This window comes from Megascapheus bottae, chromosome 2 (genome assembly GCF_031878675.1).
Source record: "Megascapheus bottae isolate mThoBot1 chromosome 2, mThoBot2.hap1, whole genome shotgun sequence".
NCBI lineage: Eukaryota > Metazoa > Chordata > Mammalia > Rodentia > Geomyidae > Megascapheus > Megascapheus bottae.
Window position 1 is genome coordinate 3960879 of NC_143510.1, and position 23243 is coordinate 3984121.

Below are 23243 nucleotides of genomic sequence, written 5' to 3' on the forward strand. Positions count from 1 at the left end.
ACTTCACAAACATTGATACCCTTTCTAATGACATGGTCCCCATTTCCCTCCCGTTCATCTTGATTTCTCCCCTTCCCTATCCAATTTCAAATAACCAATTAAGCACATATAAAATATATCAGATAACAAGGTGAAATATTGTAACAATATGAGATAACCAAGGTATGGCAAAAAGAGATGAGAGATAACATAGTACACTCATTATATGGCTTTTGTTTCCTTATCCTGGAGGTCCTTACATTTAATGTCATACTATTTGGCCTTATGTCTCTAGAATTTGTTCTATTGTAAATCTCTGCTAGAAGAGCCCAAGGTTTCTGCTGATTATGACAAATAAGGGAGACTATTGGTCCTATGTTCCTTTGAGTCTTGCTTACTTCACTTAATATGATTTTTTCTAAGTCTTTCTATTTCCTTACTTTTAAAAAGTACTTTATAGCAGAATAACTTGTGGAATCTGGGAGACAGTCAGAAATTTTTGCCTATTCTAACCCACTGCAAGATAATAGGACATTCTATTTATTATGGTTGATTTTTTTTTTGGTACCAGTCCTGGGACTTCAGCTTTTTTGTTGAAAGCTAGCACTCTACCACTTTAGCCACAGGTCCACTTCTCATGGACTTTCCTGCCTGAGCTGGCTTTGAACTGTGGTCATCAAATTTCATTTTCCTGAGTAGGTAGAATTACAGGCATGAGCCACTAGCGGTTGACCTTATTGTAATTTTTAAATTATTATTCACTCTGATTTTTACTTTTACTTTTTGATAGTTTTATACCTAGTATCACTCAACATGTAAAGCCAAATGAAGGGTGATCATGAGTAGCTTTTCATATTAGTTCTCAGTACTATTTGTTAAATGCCATAAGCTTGAAAAGGGGGGGGGGGCAGGATATGTGGGGCTGAGAGCATGACCTAGTGGTAGAATGCTTGCCTAGCACGCATGAAGCACTGGGTTTGATTCCTTGCTACCATATACACAAAAAAAGCTGGAAGTGCTGCTGTGCTTCAAGTGCTAAAGCGCTAGTCTTGTGAAAGCCCAAGGACAGTGCCCAGGCCCCTGAGTTCAAGCCCCAGGACAGGCAAAAGAAAGGGAGGATATGCTTGATAATAGAATGTTGTTCAAATATTTCTAAAAAATTCATATATTGCTATAGTTGTTTTTTATTTTTTTTATTATCAGGGTAATATATAGAATGGTTGTAGTTACATTCACCAGGTAGTAGGTGCATTACTTCTCACACATTGATACCCCTTCTCATGTTTTTGTTCCCATTTCCTTCCCCCCCTCCCAATCATCTTGTTTTCCCCTTCCCTATTTTAAATAAACAAACATATATACACTATACCAGGTAAAAACTTGAGACTCTATTACAGAGCTATAGTGACCAAAACAGTTTTGTACTGGTACAAGAACAGGCCTGGAGACCAACTGAATAGAACTGAGGACCCAGATATTAACCCACAGACCTATGGCCACCTAATCTTTGATAAAGGAACTAAAATAAAATAGAACGGAAGAAAGACAGCCTCTTCCACAAGTGGTGCTGGCAGAACTGGTTAAGCACCAGCAGAAAACTAAAGTTGGATCCTTCTTTGTCAACCTGCACCAGGATTAACTCCAAATGGATCAAAGACCTCGAGGTAAAAGCAGATACATGGAAAACTTCACAAGAAGGAATAGGAAATACACTAGGTCTCCTTGGCACAGATTGAAACTTTCTTAAGAAGGACCAAGAAACACAACAAATCAGAGAGTGTCTGGATAAGTGGGACTGCATTAAACTGCAGAGCTTCTATATGGCAAAGGACATAGCTAGCAAATTAAGTAGAAAGCCTACAGAGTGGGAGAAGGTCTTCGCTAACCATACAATGGACAAAGGCCTTAATATCTAAAATATATCAGCAGCTTAAAATTTGAATCACTCCAAAACTAATCTCCAAAGAAACAACCATCCCATTAAAAATGGGCCAGATTTAGAGACAGTCTTCTCTGCAGAAGAAATAAGATTGGCCTATAGACATATGAAGAAATGCTCAACATCTCTGGCCATAAAAGAAATGCAAATCAAAACAACTCTAAGATTCCACCTCACTCCAGTTAGAATGGCCAGAATCAAGAAATCTAATAACAACAGATGCTGGAGGAGAAGTGGCCAGGAGGGATCACTACTACATTGTTGGTGGGAGTGCAAACTCGTTCAATTATTATGGAAATCAGTATGGCAGTTCCTCAAAAGACTAAACATAGACCTCCCCTATGACCTAGCAATTCCACTACTTGTCATTTACCCAATCATCCAGAAACAAGGACATACTAAATCCACTACCCCAATGATGTTCATTGCAGTACTATTTACCATAGCAAAGATATGGAACCAACCCAGATGCCCCTCAGTTGATGAGTGGATCAACAAGATGTGGTATTTATACACAATGGAATTCTTTGCTGCTGTCAGAAAGAATGACATCTCCCCATTTGTAAGGAAATGGAAAGACTTAGAAAAAATCATATTAAGTGAAGTAAGCAAGATTCAAAGAAACATAGGGTCAATGGTTTCCCTCATTTGTCATAATTATTAGAAACCTTGGTCTCTGCTAGCAGAGATTTACAATAGAACAAAACCTAGATACATAAGCCATATAGGATGATGCTAAATGAAAGGACCTCTAGGATATACAAACCAAAGCTATATAATGAGTGATTCTTGTCCTTAATCTACTATGTTATCTCTCATCTCTTTTGCTGTTCCTTGGTTATCTCATGTTGACACAGTATTTCACCTTGTTATCTGCTATATTGTATATATGTGTATTTGGTTATTTGAAATTGGATAGGGAAGTGGGGAAAACAAGATGAGGGGTGGGGGTGGTTGGAGGGAAATGGGGACCACGACATGAGAAAGGGTATCACTGTATGTGAATTAATGCACCCTCTATCTGCTGAATATAATGTAACCCTTCTATTAATTACAAAAAGATATATGAAAAAAACACAATATACTAGTTAACAAAGTCAGATACAGTAACAATATGAGATTAACCAAAGGACAAAAAAAGAGGAGAAATAACATAATATATTAAGAATAATCACATAAGATAAAGTTCTTGTTTCCATATCCTAGAGATCCTTTCATTTAGCCTCATCCTATATGACCTTATGTACCTAGGTTTTGAGCTATGAGAGCCCTAGATGTGTACTAATTATTACAAATGAGGGAAACCATTGAGCCTATGTTCCTTTGGGTCTGGCTTACTTCACTTAATAGATTTTTTCCAAGTCTTTCCATTACTTACAAATGGAGCAATGCCATTCTTTTTGATGGCAGCACAGAATTGGTTCCATATCTTCACTATGGTAAATAGTTCGTCAGTGAAATCATTGTGCTAGTGGCTTTAGTATGTCCTTGTTCCTGAACGTTTGAGTAAATGCCAAGGAGTGGAATTTCTGGGTCTTAGGGGAGCTGTATGTTTAGTCTTTTGAGGAACCCCCATACTGCTTTCCATAGTGACTGAATGAGTTTACACTCCCACCAACAGTGTAGTAGCGATCTCTACATAGTTTAACTGAGCAAGTAATTACATTTAGAAGCATAATTGGTATATCTTAAAATACTGTAATCCAATAGAGATCAATATAAGACTATTCAATTTCTTGGGATCTTACATGTGAATAAAATGAAGGCAAGGGAATAATTCTGGTTTATCAGTGATTGTATGAATTATCAGGTGGCATATTAGCTAGAACTGTGATTAATTATAGAACCTGTAGTGAAGGTCAGATTGATTTATCACTGCATGGTTTATTAGTAATCTGGGAAAGAATATTCTGCTCACTATAAGTAAAAGATAAGTGCCAATACTACTTATTTTTCCCATTAATAAAGCTAATGGAAAATTGAGGAATCTTAATAGTGAAAGGCTGTTTATTAGTTATAGAGAGGAAAACTGCATGCGTTTTTGTTTTTGTTTTGAGACAGGTTTTCAGTATGCAGCTCAGTTTAACCTATGTTATGGGAGATTTCTATTTTTGGGAAGAGGTGTTGGTTGTGGGGCTTGAACTCTGGGCCTGGGCACTGACCCTGAGCTCCTCAGCTTAAGGGTACCACTCTGCCACTTGAGCCATAGTACCACTTCCGTTTTTGTGGTGGTTAATTGGAGATAGGAATCTCACAGACTTTAGATCTCATTTTCCTGAGTAGCTAGAATTACAGGCATGAACCACTGGTACCTGGCTTTAGATTGCTATTTTGAAGGTAATTTATAGCCATCTTTTAAAACATTTTACTAAAGAGCTGATAATCACATAATAACTTAAGTTGTTTAGTTGGGATATGTTTCGCATGCATTGCTGCCTTTAGCTAGCAACATGCACGTTCCTATGAAATACACTTCATGACAGGTAAGTACCTTGCTCTGCATTCAGTAGCTTACTGGAGTTCAAACTTACTGGAGGTGTTTCTGATAGAGAGAAATCATATCTTCCCATATGCTTTTCTTGTAAGCTTTAGCAGATGCAAGTCATGCATAATCTTTCTAACATGTAACATCCATTGAAAATGTTATGTGGCTGTTTTTAACCCACACAGGTTTCATAAAATACTAATTCTGACAGTGATCGAAAATACAGCGCTAGAATATTAGCTAGAAGAGAGCACCTCGCTTTTCATTTACAAATTGCCTTGGCCACAGAAAACTTCTAGTGTTCAAAACTGAGTTGTTTGAGAACTGGATTCTTAACTTTCTTCAATGAAGATTTTCAGGGTAGTAATTTTGTGTTTGAGAAGTATGTGTCTTTCCCTCATTGGACCTGCCATCCTTCTTCACTCCTCCCTGTATTCATGGTCTTATGAAATTTGGGATTTTCTTATTTGAGGCTAGCTCAGCTGATTGGTACAGTGTTATGACTGCTTCATTTATGCAGATACCTTTGGCACAATTAATACCTTCTCATTTAGGAGCTTTGGGTAGTAACAAAGCAAGGTTTTTGAAAAATATTATTTCAATAGTATTGAGGCCTGTGATCATCTGTCATTAAAAATAGGAAAAAATCTTCACTGCAAGAATATTGGCTAGATTAACACAGTCCTTGTACACATCATATCATGATCATCTCAGAGCATGCATCTATAGACAACCAGCTCATCAGAGCATCTTGACAAATTGAGTGTCTTGGAGGATTTCAGAATGTATAATTGCCAGACTGTGAAGAAATGATTGAACCACATGGGGTTGAATTTATCAATAGCAGCAGTCCATTCTTCTACATAGCACATGTGCTAAGCACCAACATGTAATCACAAACATCATCTGCTTCATATTGAAGAAGAAAACAGCATGGGTGTGTTCAGGATCTTAGTCATGGTTTATAATTCATCACAACATTGTTTAGAAGCTTGGAGTGCACTCAGATTCCTTCCCCCATAAATTCTCTACCTCTAGATTTGCTATGTGTTTTCCTCCCTTGGTTACTTCCTTTATATTCATTGAGCCAATATTTATTGAATGCTTTCTCTTAACATGAGCCTGAATTGAATAACATGAAGGGGGAAAAAAGAGACAAAACCTGAATCAGGAATCAAACAAAATTCAGTATAGAGGAGAGATTAGCTACATAGTCAACAAAACAAACTATGAGTGAGCATATAGGAAATGTTCAGCCATCCAAAGCAAGAAAAATATAATCCCAGGCAGCAGGAACTTGGGAAGAGAAAAAAGATGGCACTTCTTTGGGAAAAAACACATCGTCCATTGATCAATGAAATAAATGGTAAAAGGTAGTCTAGGGCAGCAGGGTGTCCCTCATGAAAAAGACTCATCAAGGTCTGATCAGAGGTTTTGAGCAGATAGGAGAAGTAGCCAGAGATAAGAGTTCATTGACTGGGTGGCAGCAATGTGGCAAGATGCAGAGATAAACCATGCATGAGGCTTATTATTGAACATATAGTGTGTCAGTACCATCCTCATCTCTAACCTAAATGGCACTAAATCCTTTTTATTGAAATAGAGGTGGAAGCATAAATGGGTTGAAGTAAGCACTATCTGTGTAGACACTGCCCCTGGGTACTTTTACTGTGGAGGTAGACAAGTTTTCAGACTCAGCAGCAGAGACCTGGGAGGCTGTGAGAGTGCAGTTATAGAGCAAGGGAAACCCTCCTGACTTTTCATGAAAGAAATTAGACATACACATTAGTTCTAATTAAAACTTCACAATTTATTAGATACAGGAAAGTAGGAAAAGAGAAGGAATAGTGAAAAACCACAAGTTAGTTTGTACTTCAATAATGCAGGGCAAGAACAAGTCTGAGGTGAGAGTGATAGTTTTCATTTTGTGTTTATTTGATCTGGGGCCCTTGTGGGTGCTCCCTGGGCCTTACTGCCATGATTTTATACACAGTTCTCAGAGCACTGAAGTCATGGCAATACAGCTTGTTTTTTTGCTATTGTGTGGTTGTTTTTTGTTGACCATGTGGGACTTGAACTCTGGGCCTGGGCCCTGTCCCTGAGCTTTTAAAAAGCTCAAGGCTCCCACTCTACCACTTAAGTCACAGAGCCACCTCCAGTTTTCTGGTGCTTAATTGGAGATAAAAAGTGTCATAGACTTTCGTGCCTGGGCTGGTTTTGTACTGCAGTACTCAAATTTCAGCCTCCTAAGAAAGTAGGCATGTGTTGCTCTCCAGCAACAGGGGTATGAGAGGGACACCCAGGGCCAGCCTGAAGTCCCCCGGAGCCGAACGAGATGGCAAGTATCAATGACCCAGCCCTCCCCCAATTACCCGGGAGAAAACAACACTGAGCCAGCAGCTATGTCAGACATAAAAGTGCAGCAGATCTCAAGTTTATTGCTTTGGGCACATAGTTATATACTGTGGGGGAAAGAGGAGGTGGGAAAGCAAAAAAGATCCAATAGGAAGAAGGGCAAGGTGCTATTACTAAGGGTCAGGGTAAACTTTTAGGTACTGGGCAGGACCAGTGTAGGAAAGCACGCTGACAGAGGACCTGACCTACTGGGATTCATTTGAGTCACATACACAGAAATACCTCACGAGAGGTATGTAAGTAATGTGAATACCTCAAGAGAGGTATGCGAGGAATGCCTGGCCAAAGACTTTTAATGGCCGCTGAGCCAGAATGATGAACAGGCCTCAGAGATGGAGACCAGGCCCCAACAGGCATGAGCCACCAGCCCCCACCTACAGCTTGTTTTTATTCTCTTCACTTTCAATATTACAAGCTTCTCAAGTCCAGAGCTACCTTTTGTTTCTGCAAAGTAGACTTCAGTAGACTTAAGATCAGCTTTCCAGGTATGGAACATGGGATATGGAATACTCAGAGGCAGGAAAAAATGGCAAAAGAGAATTGAAGTCCAAAGAATGTATGACCAATAAATTGAATAAATTATGGTATATTCCATATGATGTAGCTCCTTTGAACAAGTAACTTACTGTTTAATGAATTCAGGAAGCTGACATGTTTCATCAGAGGGAGGTGAGGCTCAAGATGGGGGGGCAGGGAAGAGGGGGGGCTAACAACTGGAGGGAGGAAGGGTAGGTGAATGTAGTCCTAATATTCAGTATACATATGTGAACACAGAACTAAATAATGAGGGGTTGGATGGGGTTGGAAGAGATGGGAGAGAATGATGGAAGGAGTGACATTGATCAAAATGCATTAAACTAATAATCCTACATGTTGCATTGGAACCCCTTTGTACAACTACTTAAAGATAATAAAAATTAAAATAAAAATTTTTGCCATTCTTGGGGCTTAGACTCAGGACCTGAACACTATCTTTGGGCTTTCTCAAGGTTAGAGCTCTATCACTTGAGCCACAGCACCACTTTTGGCTTTTTCTCTGTATGTGATACCAAGGAATAGAACCTGGGTCTTCGTGAATGCTAGGCAACCACTTTCCCACTAGGCCAAACTCCCGGCCCCTAAAAGAAAATTTTAAAAGGCAAATAAAATAATAGACTAGAATTGGGAGCCAATTAGAGATGAGTGGAAAGACTTCTCCTACAATGAAACAGGTGTCAAAACTCACTGAGTTTGTCCTGAAGTCAGTGTAGCCAATTTTTCTAATTATTTTCAGTGGGTGCTCAACTCTGTGGATACAGGAATAGACAATAGGGGTGAATTTCACTGAGTGATTTTAAAACACTTATTCTAGATTGGTGCAGATGAGACACAAGGGAAAAAAACGTTGAGCAATTGCAGTCATGATGATCACAGTCGGTTTATCTCCATAGCCTATAAGCACATCCATTTTTGTGGGCTGTTTACTTAACACTAGTCATATTGGATTATTTTGTTTAGGGAAGTCAGCTTATTTGGATCTACACCAAATGTTTAGACCTGTGGCCTGAATAAGATGTTAGGTCAAGCCCCAGCTCTATTCACATAGTAGTTAGGGAACTGGGGAGGGTTCTGTATGCCATCCATATTGCTTTTCTTCATTTTTATACAGAAAAAGAATCACAAATGCAGTCATATTTGGCAAGACTTAAAATGTTCTAACTAATTTAAAAAATATTCTGAGTAGTAGCTAGATATCAAGATTTTAACCTTTCTTGCTATTAAGATTAGAGGAAGACAAAAGGAGGAGAAACTAAGTCAAAGCTCCTACTGCCAGCCTCTTCTATTTGGATCCCCACAAATTATAGACAGAAAGGCTATTTATGTATCTTTCAAAGTTTATTATTATTAGGCCAGGAGTTTGGCCTAGTGGTAGAGTGCTTGCCTAGCATGCACAAAGACCCAGGTTTGATTCCTCGGTACTACATACATAGAAAAAGCTGGAAATGGTGCTGTAGCTCAAGTGGTAGAGCACTAGCTTTGAGAAAGCCCAAGGAGAGTGCTCAGACCCTGAGTTCAAACCCCAAGACTGGCAAAAAAATATTATTGTAACATTGATGTACAGAGATATATAGTCAAATAAAGAGTACACTTATTTTTTTTAACATCACTCCTTCCCTTGCTCTGTCCAGTTTTACACTCTTATCCCTACCATATTACTGCTGTGTTTGTTTACTCTTTGTTCTATCATGCCTATGCCTCCCTTATCCTCCCAAAGAAAGATAAAGAAGAGAAAAGAAAAGGAAGAAAAGAAACAGAAAAAAATGAAAAAAATGATTGTTTTCATTTCCAGGAAATGGAAATATTTTATCGGGTCATATGCACGTAACTATTTTGCCTTTGTGATCTTCTCCTGCAGATATCTTTCTTTGGTCTTGATTTGGGTGAATATGGGCCTAGAGACCTGTATAATGTACCATGTCGCATTTTATTTTCTATCTTCTTTAACTGTGCATTGTGTTTACTTGTAGATTTATCGGCATATTCTAGTGACCACAAATGAAGGAAACAATACAACCTATGTTTCTTTGGGTCTGGCTTATTTGCTTAATACATTGTTGTCCAAGTGTGTTTCCATTTCCTTACAAATGGTACAAGATCGTTCTTTCTGATGGATGTGTAGATTCCAGTGTGTGTGCGTGTCTGTGTGTGTACGTGCATGTGCGTGCGTGTGCGGGTGTGTGTGCCCGCGCATGTACATGTCCATATGCATGTGTATATGTGTGTCTGCATGGACACATGTATTTTTTTCTTGATCCATTCATCCACTGAGGTATATTTGGGTTGATTTCATATCTTGGCTATGGTAAACTATACTACAATGAGCATGGTTGTGCTGGTAGTCTTAGTGTGGCATTGTTTGTGGTTTATTGGATAAATGCCCAGGAGTAGAATTGCTGGGTCCTGGGGAAGGTATATGTTTAGTCTTTTGAGGAGCCTCTGTGCTGCTTAGAATTGCAGTTGAACGAATTTTATGTTCCCACAGTGTAGTAAGAGTTCCCCTTTCAGCATTTTTGAAAGAACTTCTTTTAAAAAATCTTTTTATAGCCTATTGATGTTTTGATGTCACTGTGGCCTTGCCTTCTGTGTTCTGGAAGGCCTAAAGGATGTGAGAATGGTCTCTATTGGCTGCCTTCCAAAGGCACCATGATGTTGAGGAAACTTTGCTGAGCATGATTGCAGTCCAATCTAAGGGCTCTAAATTCTGAAGTGGGGAGAGAAATCTTTGAAACTGAGCAGTGATTACAGGTTCCCAGGAAGGTACTTGCTTTTTCTGCAGGGTAACATATACTTACAATGAAGATAACTATACTTATAAGGAAGAATTTACTCTGCAGATTGACTGAAGTAAGGAGGTTTCCCTAAGTTTTCCCCTGGCTGGCCTCAGACCACAGTCCTCCCAATTTCTGCTTCCAGAGTAGATGAGATTATAGGCTTAGGTGAGATTATTAGTTGAGATTATTGCTATAAAAATTTCCTTTGTTAATGTATGTGAAGTAATGCACCTTCTATCTGGTGAATATAATGTAACTCTTCTATTAATTACAATAAAATATATGAAAAAAATTTCCTTTGTTGGCACTTTTTACCTCCATTTCACAAATTTTTACCTGCTATATTTCCATTTATCCTCGTAATTCTTTCCAATTTCCATTACTTCTTAGATCATTAGAAATGTTCTGTTTGATTCCAATCTAGGCATTTTGTTTTTTCTTTTTTATTTTTATTTTTTATTTTTTTATTTTTATTTTTTATTATAATTAGTAAAAGGGTTACATGATATTTGCCAGATAGAAGGTGCGTTAATTCACATACATTGATACCCTTTCACATGTCTTGGTACCCATTTCCCTCCCCCCCCACACCCCCAACCCGTCTTGGTTTTCCCCCCTTCCCTATCAAATTTCAAATATCCAAATACAAATAAATTCAATATATTAGATAACAAAGTGAGATAGTATACCAATATGAGATAACAAGGGATAGCAAAGGAGATGAGAGACAACATAGTACATTAAGGACAACAATCATTCATTATATGGCTTTTGTTTCACTATCCTGGAGGTCCTTTTAATTAGCTTCACATTATATGTCCTTATGTATCAAGATTTTGCTCTATTGCAAATCTCTGCTAGTAGAGCCCAAGGTTTCTACTGATTATGACGAATGAGGGAAACCATTGAGCCTAAGTTCCTTTGAGTCTGGCTTACTTCACTTAATATGATTTTTTCTAAGTCTTTCCATTTCCTAACAAATGGGGCGATGTCATTCTTTCTGACAGCAGCATAAAATTCCATTGTGTACAAATACCACAACTTGTTGATCCACTCATCAACTGAGGGACATCTAGGTTGGTTCCATATCTTTGCTATGGTGAATAGTGCTGCAATGAACATTGTTGTGCTAGTGGGTTTAGTATGTCCTTGTTTCTGGATGGTTGGGTAAATGCCAAGTAGTGGAATTGCTGGGTCATAGGGGAGTTCTATGTTTAGCCTTTTGAGGCACTGCCACACTGCTTTCCATAGTGGTTGGACGAGTTTGCACTCCCACCAACAGTGTAGTAGTGATCCCTCCTGGCCACATCCCCTCCAGCATCTGTTGTCATTCGTTTTCCTAATCCTGGCCATTCTAGCTGGAGTGAGGTGGAATCTTAGAGTTGTTTTGATTTGCATTTCTTTTATGACCAGAGATGTTGAGCATTTCTTCATGTGTCTATAGGCCATTTTTGTTTCTTCTTCAGAGAAGACTCTCTTTAAGTCTTTGGCCCATTTTTTAATGGGATGGTTGTTACTTTGGAGGTTAGTTTTGGAGTGATTCAATTTTTTGAGTTGTTGATATATTTTAGATATGAGGCCTTTGTCCCAATCTAGGCATTTTGGAGTTATCTTTCTGTTGTTGGTTCCAGTTTAAATGTCATTGTTTCTTTTTGAGTCATGTACTTACTGGTCATATAGCCCAGGCTGGTCTTTCTGCATCAACCTCTTGAGTGCAGGAATTACAGATTGCAGGCATGTACTACCAAGCCCAGCAAGGGAAAATTCTCTCTGTATGATTTTAGTTCTCTTAAACAGACTAGTTTTAGATCTTTGAATATATTGTAGCTTTATTCTTGAAGAAGGTACATCCTATTCTAGTCTATGCAGTACTGTGTAGATGTCAATTGGCCACAGTTGTTGACACTGTTGTTGAAGGCCTCTCTCTGATCCTTGTCAGTTTCCAGCCTCTTCCCACTGGTTGGGTAGTTTCTACTCCGAGAAAATCCCACTGACTAAAGCTCATAAGAATACTCAAAGGGAAAACAAAAAGAATACTCAAAGCAATCCCTATAAAGAACCCTAGTCTCTGAATCTCAGTTTTTCTTATTTCTCTTTCCTGTCCAATCTTAGATGTGCTGTTCCAACTCAAGACCACTAGGTCAGGTCAGTGTACTTTTCTTCCTGCTGAAACTCAGAATCCTTTATTTTTCTTAATGCATTTCTTGGGGGTGGGGTATGGGAGATAATAAGGAGAGGGTAACATTGTTACTGTTACATAAGTAACTCATGTGTTACTTATGTAACTGTAACTTCTCTCTATATCAACTTTAAAATGTGTTTCTTATATCTCAGGGATCACTGTTCATACTTGTTATCCAGCGTCATGAGAAGGATTATTTCACATAATTTTGCTTAGTTTTTTGTTGTTGTTGTTGTTTGTTTTGGTGCTACTGGGAGGGAGGTGAACTCAGGTATTAAGCTCTCCTTTTCCTCTTTTGCTCAAGGTTGCCCTTCTACCACTTGAGCCACCTCTCCATTTCTGTCTTTTTGTCAGTTAATTGGATATGTGTCATACAATCTTTCCTGCTTGGGCTGGCTTTGAACCATGATCCTTAGATCTCAGCCTCCTGATTTTCAGGTGTAAGCATCAGAGCATCTTGTGCATTTTAAATTGTACTCAAAGAGCCTTCAGGAAGCCAGCTCATATCAGCCCTCACAGGAATGGCTAATAAGTAAAACTGTCCTTACCTCCCTTCCCCCAGCTCTGGGGGACTAAGGACTGACTTGTAGTGACTAAAAGACTGAATAGCACTGGGTGTTCTGAATGAAGGGATCAATTCTACATTGTATCCTCTTGATCCAGTGTTTTACTATAGATGACATTTGTGATGTTTAACTTACAATTTAGGTTTTTTAGTGTAGTTTTTATTGTGTGGGGGGAAAATCCTATGTCTCAAAGACAAAATTATTTACAAGAAAATTTAGGATGAAGTTTTTATATATAAAAACTGTTTTAAATGAAAACAGAAGAAATTTTTTGCCAGTCCTGAGCTTGTGCTCAGGGCCTGTCCTTGGGTTTTGCTCAAGGTTCTACCACTTGAGCCACAGCACCACTTCTGGCTTTTTTTCTATGTATGTGGTACCAAGGAATCGAACCTAGGTCTTCCTGTATGCTAGGCAAGCACTCTTACACTAGGCCAAACTCCCGGCCCCATTATGAACTAACATTCTGGTTTATCTTGTGTGATTGTTCTTCTTAATATACTGTTATTTTTCTTCTCTTTTTTTTTTGCCCTTATAGATAATTTCATGTTGTTACTGTATCTAAATTTGTTACCTGATATATTATATATACATTTATTTGTTTATTTGAAATAGGGAGGGGAAGAGAGAAAGCAAGATGATTGGGAGGGGCTGGGGGAAGGGAAACAGGGACAAAAACACAAGAAGGGATATTAATATTTGAGAAATAATTTACCTACTACCTAATGAGTGTAACTGTAACTCTGTATACATTATCTCAACAATACAACTAAAAAACTAATACATCTGAGTTTTTCTTTGTGCCTCTTCTGTGATATGAAGATTAATGATTGTTTTTATTTGTAAGTCAACTTTCCTGTCTTATAAAACAAGGTTTATGACTTTAAGGAAAGGAATTAAGAATGTTTATGCATAATGAGATATACAGCTGCTCTGAATAAAATTTATCCATTAAAAGTCTAGTTTGGGGGCTGGGAGTTTAGCCTACTGGTAGAATTCTTGCCTAGCATGCACGAAGACCCAGGTACCACATACATAGAAAAAAAGCTGGAAGTGGTGATGAGGCTCAAGTGGTAGAGCTCTAGCCGTGAGAAAGTCCGAGGACAGTGCTCAGGCCCTGAGCTCAAGCCCAGGACTAGCAAAAATACAAAAAAGAAAATAAAGAAGTCTAGTCTATTGAAATAAATCACATTTCTTACTATTATAAATTTGTCCAAACCAAAAGAAAATATCCAGGTTTTTCAAAAATTAGAAAATAGATATGTAATAGCTCTTCTCTTCATAATAAAGCAAGTCAAATTTTAAACTTAATTTTTCTTGATTTTATCTTTGTTTTTCTGCCCTGCAAAATATCTACAATCTTATCTTTTAATCATCTAATGAAACAGCATAATAATGAAAATAGATGCAGTTCCCTAAAAATTAAAATAGATTTGTTGCAGAACACAAAGGCCAGTTTCTCTTCTATAGAGGTTATCAGTTGTTCACTTAGTTATCATTTAAAAATATCTCCCATGGTATACAAGGTAAAAGATGTTCTGGAGCGGTGGGGGTGGGGGGAGGGAAATGGGGACCAAGACATGAGAAAGGGTATCAAAGTATGTGAAGTAATGCACCTTCTAGCTGGTGAATATAATTTAACCCTTCTATTAATTACAATTAAAAATATATGGAAAGAAAGATTTTCTATTTATCACTAAACTTTGTGTGCACACATACATGTGTACATATATGTGCATGCATGCATGCATGTGTGCATGTGCATGCACATATGCGTGCACATACAAGTATATAGATACTGGGCTTTGAACTCAGCTTTGTGCTCTTTGAACTCGGCTTTGAGCTTTTCCAAGATTTCTTGAGCTGGTACCCTACTACTTGAATTCTACCTCCAGTCCAACATGTTGGTAATTAACTGGACTTGGGATCTTGAGCATTTTCCTGCCCAGACTTCATGAGCAGTAGTCCTCTAGATCCCAGCCTTTTGAGTAGCTTTTATTACCAGCTTAAGCCACCATCTCCCAACAGTATTTTTTATTTGAAAGTTCTGTTTTCTGAGAACAGGCAGTTGTTTGCATGATTGTGTATGCATTCTTTCAAGTGTGGTTTATTAAGAAGTACCTGGATTTACATATGAGCCTCCTCTTTTTTCAGGCAACTGATTCTGTTACAGTTAAGCATTGTTAAAGGAAAGCTGTCAGTTTATGCCTGTTTCATACGACCTCTCTGATTATTTGACTTTAATGTAGCTTACATCAATCTCAGACAATTTAATACTTACAATACTCTCAACCTTCTTTCTAAGTCTGTTGTCATTTTGCTTATCCTTGAATGGCCATCAATGATTCTGTAATTCAATTTGCAGTCTGACTTGCCATTTGGGGATGAAAATGTTTGCAATAAGTCAAACTTTGTGATTGTAATCACACCTATGGAGAGACAATATTCTCCATTTTATAATGTTCAGTTCTAATGAATTCTAAAGCTTGCTATCCAGTTGCAACATTTATCACTGTGACAACAGTCTATTCTATTGCATTTTTTGTGAGCCATAATATTAGATTTGCAAAAAGATTCCTGAAATAGTGAAACTTTTTTGAATTACAATTTTTTTGACTTAGTTTAGGGTTGAGAAGTAATACATTGCTTCTAGGATATAAATGCCTCTAATCACTTGCTTTGTGTGGTGTTCACAGGAAATCTTTCCTAATTACAGAGATACCTTAGATATAGGAGTAGACCAAAGCCTCACAGAGACACCAGATAACATGTTGCTTAGGTGTAAGCTGGCACTGTATGTGGAACCTTCTAAGAACTCAAGGAATATTTAAGTACTGGGCATTAGCTAGATTAGTCATCCTATTGGATACACAGTATTCTAAAACTGCTGTAGATTCATAATTCTCCAGGAATGCTCTAGATCCACACCTCCCCAAGAACTGATTCAAATCCATAGTACTCCAGAATGAAACTAGACGATCAGTGTGCCAGAACAGAAACAGACCCACACTACTCCAGAATGGATTCAGACCTACAGAATTTCAGAACTGACCTAGCCCGACAAAATGACCAAGAGATCTGTGCCATTTTGAAAATGACTACTTCTTCGAGAAGTATTCAAAATCTAAACGTCCATATGTGTATGTAGACAGAAAATAGACATTCATCTTTTCTTTCATATCTTCATTTTAGTAATGTTTCTAATAACCAGTATGATTATGGACACACCTATTACTGAGCCCAAATTCCCTAATGTTAGTCTAATAGAGTGAAATGAATCTTGCTTATATTTGTTTGTAATACATGCTATTCTCCTGGTTGATTGAAGCAGTTTTGCCAATGACTTTCTAAATAGTCCCACATGGATGGATTGGACATAATATTTAATTGCCAACTCAGAAGAAGAACAAAAGGAATAATTATTAAATGAAGCTGGAAGGGATTTAAGGCAGAATGATTTCTGAGAGTTTCAGCTTTGTAGGTCTTCCTTATACCCATACACTGTTTTAACTTGAATTCTCTCATATTGCTATTATAGTGTTTTAAACAAAAATCAGGCTGTTTTAGTTTGTTACAGTATTTCACCTTGTTATCTGATATATTGGATATATGTGGATCTGGTTATTTGAAATCTGAAGGGGGAAGGGGGAAAACAAGATGAGGGCAGGGTGGAGAGAGAAAAATGGGGACCAAGACATGAGAAAGGGTATCAATGTATGTGAAGTAATGCACCCTCTATCTGGTGAATGTAATGTAACCCTTCTATTAATTACAATAAAAAATATATGGGAAAAAAAGAAATAATCCATTACACCAGGTTTCAGTAAAAAGCATATGCTGTTTTTAAGATGTGCAGTATTGGCTGGGAGTTTGGCCTAGTGGTAGAGTGCTTGCCTAGCATGCACGAAGACCCGGGTTCGATTCCTCGGTACCACATACATAGCAAAAAGCCAGAAGAGGTGCTGAGGCTCAAGTGGTAGAGTGCTAGCCTTGAGAAAGTCCAAGGACTGTGCTCAAGCCCTGAGCCTAAGCCCAGGACTGGCAAAAAAAAAGATGTGCAGTATTGTTGATTTCAAAGATTTGGGGAAATTTATCCCGATGGGAATAATTACTGTAGAAGCTAAAAATGTCATTTTTTCTTTCTTTTAAAAAAGCTGGACCTGTGATCTGCAGAATGCTGAGCTATCCCCCGACTCGCCGAGCTTTAATTGTGGGTTGTGGCCTACAATTGTTCCAACAGCTCTCAGGCATTAACACCATCATGTATGTATGTCTTTTTGACTTTTTACTGAAAAGATTGTGACAGGATTATTTTACATGGAGAAAGCAATAGGATTCTCAGTGATTTGACACTGTTGAATGAATTAGTTAGTCTCCTTCGGTGATATATCTCAGGATGTGTAAAATCCTATTGTTTATAACTTAGGAAGAAGTAATTTATTTCAATGGTTACATTGTTAGCTTTGTTTCAAATAGTTTGCCTTACTCCATCCAGTGCTTATGTACATTATGAACTAATATGTCATTGTTATAAACCATTTCTCAGTGGTTAGAAGGAAGTCATCTGGCATTGTCGGAAATAATGAACGATGGAGTGTAAGGGATAGAGAAGACAGCAATAGTCTCATACTTTCTAGTTTCCAGAGTAATCATGAAAGAGAGTAATTGTGTTTTATTCATTTAGTATTAAAGGCTTTTGTACCAGATATACAGTTACTAGGATGGAATGTAGACCTGTTCCCTGGTCTTACCCATATACAAGCCGTGGGAGGAAACACATTTTATAAACTCAGTTAAATGTGGAATTTAAAATTGTGAGATCAGTCTACAGGACCTTTGTATCTCCACAGAAGTCAAGGCTTTAACAGAAATGTCAGACTATAATTTCTGAGGCTACATTTTTAAATGTTTTTTCCTCCCCTTTCTGTTACTACTTTCTTTTTTAAAAAATATTTTTATTGTAATTAGTAAAAGGGTTACATGATATTTGCCAGATAGAAGGTGCATTAATTCACATACACTGATACCCTTTCACATGTCTTGGTCCCCATTACCCTCCCTCCCCACCCCCCATCTACTTTCATTTCTTCCTTGCCTTTCTCAGTTCTTTGAAGTCCCAGCTTCTGGCACAATGCCAGGCATGTTTGTTTGTTTTCTCAGTATGGCACATCCAGCTGTGTTCTGAGATGTCACACCCTCCTTCACTGTAGTGACACTGTAGAAATACAGCAGAGACAGCACTGACCTTTCAAACGATTCCATGCAGTAATAACCCAATATCAATATTCAAGCTGATGTTCCTGTAAATACTTAGAAATAATTATTCTACCCTTTTTATCTGAGTATAGACAGTTGAAGCATATGAGTATGGACAGTTGAAGCATTTGCAAGTTGAAGTACTTAAAACTTATAAGCACTTAAACTTGTAAGCATAGAAAGGGGCTGAGGATATGGTTAAATTCTATGGTTAAGTTACTTCTGCCCAGTAAGCTTGACATCCTGAGTTCAAACACTAGTAGCACCACCACAAAAGCATAGGCATGAAGAATTTTGTTATATTTTTCATAATCCTTTTAAACAGGGATCCCAAACATTGCCAACTTTGAAGTTTGTGATGGATGCTATTATGTTTCTACTTGAAATCATTACCACAGCCTATTTATGATATCCAATATAAATTATAAGAAGGTTTTCAGTAGCTAATGACGAATAATCACTAAGAACTAGTATGTAACAAATTTCTCTAAATCCATAAGCTTTTCACAGGGATCAAGTGATTTAAGAATCCTAATATTCCTTAATACTTATGGTAGTCAGTAATGAGCTTTATTCGTCATAAGCTACATGTCTTGTATGTAATATTATGATGTAGCTTTCTTGATACTGAGTTTTAGTGCTATGAAACAGAAATAATTCAATAAATGATGGCTGAACATGCACTAGGCATGGGTTACAAAATACCAAGTCAGTTACCTGATGTGATATTAGTGTCCAGAAGTTAGGGAGTTAGATATGCAAATAGTGTGATAACTAGGCCAACTGGAGTTTGGACTCAGGATATTAAACTCGCTATGCAGATACTACATTACCCAGATACATACATTACCCAGTATACAGATACTACCTTAACCGTTTTGTCTTTAGTTACTTTCTCAGGTAGGCTCCTCAGACCAAATGCTCCTATCATGTCTCTCCTAAACTGGGATTGCAGTCATATACCACCAGAGAGAGAGAGAAACATGACGAGAGATAGACAAGAAGTAGATGGAAAGAGAGTCCCATGTGGATTTATTTTCATCATCTTGTATTTTCATCAGTGTTCCTGTGTGATACTGAGTTACAACTAAAGGAAGATACATTCAGATGTGGAACCCAAAGGCATGTCTCTGAACATTTAAAATACTATTTATCAGAATGAATTCCAGAACATGGAGCATGTTTTTTTTTGTTGTTATAGGTGGTGCCTTTTTTTGTTATAGATGGTAGTGTGTTGGTGTTGTTTCTTTAGTTTTCTGTTTGTTGTTGTTGTTGGTGGTGATGGTCTTATATCTGTCTTTTGGGGGGAACAAAGAGAGGTGCAGAAATGGAGGGAGGAAGGGTGAACAAATTTATGTAGGGACAAAAGGGAAAAGCTGGAGGAAAGTGAAGGAAGGTAACATTGAAAATAACATTGTCCAAAAAGAAATGTACTCATTACCTGATTTATTAAATGGTAACGCCTCTTTACACCACCTTAATAATAACAACAAAATTATATTAAAAAGACAAAATAGTTAAGTGAATTACTCATAAGAAATAAGCAGTAAAAGGAGGATAATCCATAATTTTATGCTTTGAATCTGTTTCAAACAAAGAAGCCTAGGAGATGACAAACTTCCTTTGGACACTCAGTCTTCTACCTTTTTTCCCCTTCATCTCTGCTGTTATAGTTAACAACAGAGTTGGCATGAACCAGGCCCGGAATGCCAGCCAGCTACTGGCTGCTGTTCTTCCTGCACTGTAACACATGCCTAGGTACCAAGTCCAACCTGGGCAGCTGCCTACAATAGGGGCTCAGTCTTCTACTTTTAAGACATTACTTTTTAATGGTGCCAGTTTCATCTCTTCTTGACACTTCTCCCATTCCACCCGTGAAGGAAAAAAAAAAGCTAAGAATGGGGAACAGACAGTATTTGTAATAGTATGTAGGTAGATCATTCTTGTCTCCATAGCTGCCTGAGCTGCAGATGGGAGAGAAACCATATAAGAGAGAGCAAAGGCATCTAGAAAATACCTTTTACAAATAGTGATGTTATAACGGTCATTTGTTGAGCATTATTTGCCAGTTATTGGTACTTGACAAACAGGCTAGGAGATTGTGAGTCAGCTTGGGCCACATGAAGAATTTACTATGTGAATTCTAGCAAGACCCTGCCTTGAATGAATGAATGGATGATGCTACTCTTGTTTATGTATTAGCTTAATAAATTTGCACAGAAAAAGGAAGTAGGAGAAAACTATTTTGAGTAATTCTCTCAACTGTGTGTTATGTCATAAACATTTTTCTGTTTCACATATGTATATACATTTATGTTGTCATAATTCTTGTTTATATATTTCCATATATGAGGTGTCTTAGAGACTCTAAACCAACCATGAAATTTGTTGTTTTATATACATACTTGAGACATAGTCTACAGTTAATTTTGTACAATTTTGTGCATCTGTGTTTTGACTGCTACCTGGCACATGAGATCAGGTGTGGAGTTTCCTATTTGTGGTGACATGTTGGCTCAGAAAGTTTCTGATTTTTGAGCATTTCATTGTAATTTTTTAAGTTGGGATACTCAACTAGTAATAATACTCAGCTGGTAGTAGAAGTAGCTTACTGGGCTCATACCAGTAATCCTAAACTACACAAGAGGATGAGATCTGAGGAGCAACCTTAGAAACTAGCCTGGGAAAACAAATCTGAGACTCTTTATTTTCAGTTCGCCAGCAAATAGCCAGAACTGGAAGTATGGCTTAAACGATAGAATACCAGCTGTGAGTGGGAAAGGGTAAAACCTGGAGTTCTAGCCTCAGTATGTACAATAATAGCACAAGGCTATTATTCCCTCTATCTCCTTGGTAGAGCTCCAAACGGACCCAAGAATTTATCAAAAGTCAAAATTCTTAGATTGCTTGACTATTTCAAGGTGAATATATTTTCTCTGTCTTCATTGGATGAAGGTTTTTTTATGTAAGTGGAAATATGTTAGGATTCACTGTTTAGAAAGATGAGTATAGTGGGATGAATATTGACCTCTAACAGGAAGATTGCTTTCAAGTCTATCTCCAACATTCAAATTTGGGCATGCAGTTAATTGACTTCAGTAAAATGACATAGAGAGTAAAGAGGACAGACTTTTAATACCCATTTTAATGAGAAAAATAAAGTCAGTTCCAAGTCAAAGTCAAAACTCTTGAAATAGTAGTACTTTCAACTTTTCTTAGATACAAAACTGGAAGATTCATTCTCAATCTTAAAAGAAACATAATTTGAGATGATTTGTTGAATGATTACACCACACTGGTCATTGTCCTAGATTCTTATTTTCATATATATTTAGACCAGGTATTTTCCAAGACCACCTATGGTTCATAATGCCTCTCCATCCAGAGATTCTGATTGAACTATCCTTGGCTTGTATAATATTGAAGATAGACAGCCCTGTGAACTTCACAGCAACATTCTGAAAGGAGTGACTTTGTTGTGGAATAATCAGGAAGTTCCCAGTCACTTTTTGTTTCCCCTTGCACATACTGCGCACCGATCTTTGTTGAAGTACCTTCAGAAGCAGAATCTGAAACAAGTCTTGAGCACACACCATGTTTTGGAACAATAGCAAGAAGCATCAGGAAGGGATTAAGAAAAGTAAGATCGAGAATAGAGAAAAGGTAATAAAGTATACATACATTGGTTAACAGATTATCTCAGTAAGCAATTTAACTTGGTTCTTGCCAAGTGCTCCAGGATTGCCTGGGAAATCTCTGGTACTTACAGGATTCTCAAGCAGATAAGTAGAGGATCAAGGGGGATTGAATTAAAAGCTGTTGAATTCTGTAGTAAGTTTCCACTGCAGAGGCAAACCAAGAAAGGAACTAAGAACATATGTGGCAGGGACTTAAGAGTATTGGCTAAAATTTAAGGTCTTCAGTTAGGTATAGTGGCTTATGCCTATTATCCCAAATTCTTGGGAGGCAAAGTTGGGGAGAATGACATTTTGAGGCCAGCCTGGGAAGGATGTTAATAAGACCCCGTATCATTTAATAACTTGTACTTGTCATCTCAGTCATCTAGGACGCCATCAATCAGAGGTTCATCATGGTCTGGGACTATAAAGGTCCTATCTAAATATAATGAAGGCACAATAGAGCTGGGAGTGGCTCAAGTGGTGGACCACTTGCCTGAGACCATCTCAAAAAAGAAAAAGTTCATGTCTTCAGAATTCACTTAACAAAGATGGGGATTCATGTTTTATAGTTGCACAAATTCAATCCAGTGGAAAAAAACAGTGATTATAGGGAATAAGCAATAAAAATGAATAAAAATGAGAACTCCATGATAAAAAAATGTGAGTATATTTTCTTAAATATTGTCATCTGTTTTCTTTATGTAATACACTTGTAATTTTTCTGTCATAGAAATCTTAAAAATACATGTTAGAGTATTCATTTATGTCTTCAGACAAAATTTACCACATTGTGATTGTAAGTTCAAAGATTCATACACTGTAATTTTTGTTATTGAGAAATTTGTGTTCTCCCTAGGGATAAGGACATATAAATAATTATAATGACATTTTATAAAAGCCAAGTTAATATTCTGTAGGAATAGAGGTAGGTGAAGAGCAGAGCATACACATAATTTACATTCTAAAATTTTTCTTTATGTATCTGTTTTGTGTTCATAAATGTGCATAAAATACACTACTTTTGGTATTTGGTCTGGATATGAAGCAAATCCATTCACATATGCTGGTTGTATAAACTCCACAGCTGTGGGACTACTCAGGGTCTGAGTGATGGAGAAATCAGGAATTGTCAGATTCTTAGCATTATTCAGCAAGATAGCATGCCTGATTTAGTCCATCACATCCTTGTAAACTACCCTTCTGCTCACTACATTGACTATTCCTGGGCATTTGTAGAAGGCAGAAGCATGACACAGTTAACCTGTCCTCTTTGATCTTTACTTAGGTAAATCAGGATTTAAAGTATCCTCTGTAGATAATCAATTTCTCTACTTTTGCATTTCTGTTTTCATGAGAAATAATCATGGCAGTATTTTTCTTCTAATTTGTAGATGTTAGAGAAGCATTGTCTCTGCTGTAGTATTAGGTAAGTT

At 37.5% G+C, this 23243-nt stretch overlaps 1 protein-coding gene across 1 annotated transcript in view; it reads left to right on the plus strand.

Moving 5' to 3' along the window:
• Positions 1-23243, plus strand: part of Slc2a13 (solute carrier family 2 member 13) — a 318943-nt gene that overhangs the window by 149161 nt on the left and 146539 nt on the right. The window contains exon 4 of the mRNA XM_090319807.1: positions 17029-17137. Within this exon, the coding sequence (XP_090175933.1) occupies positions 17029-17137 (109 nt within the window). The remainder of the gene's footprint in view (positions 1-17028; positions 17138-23243) is intronic.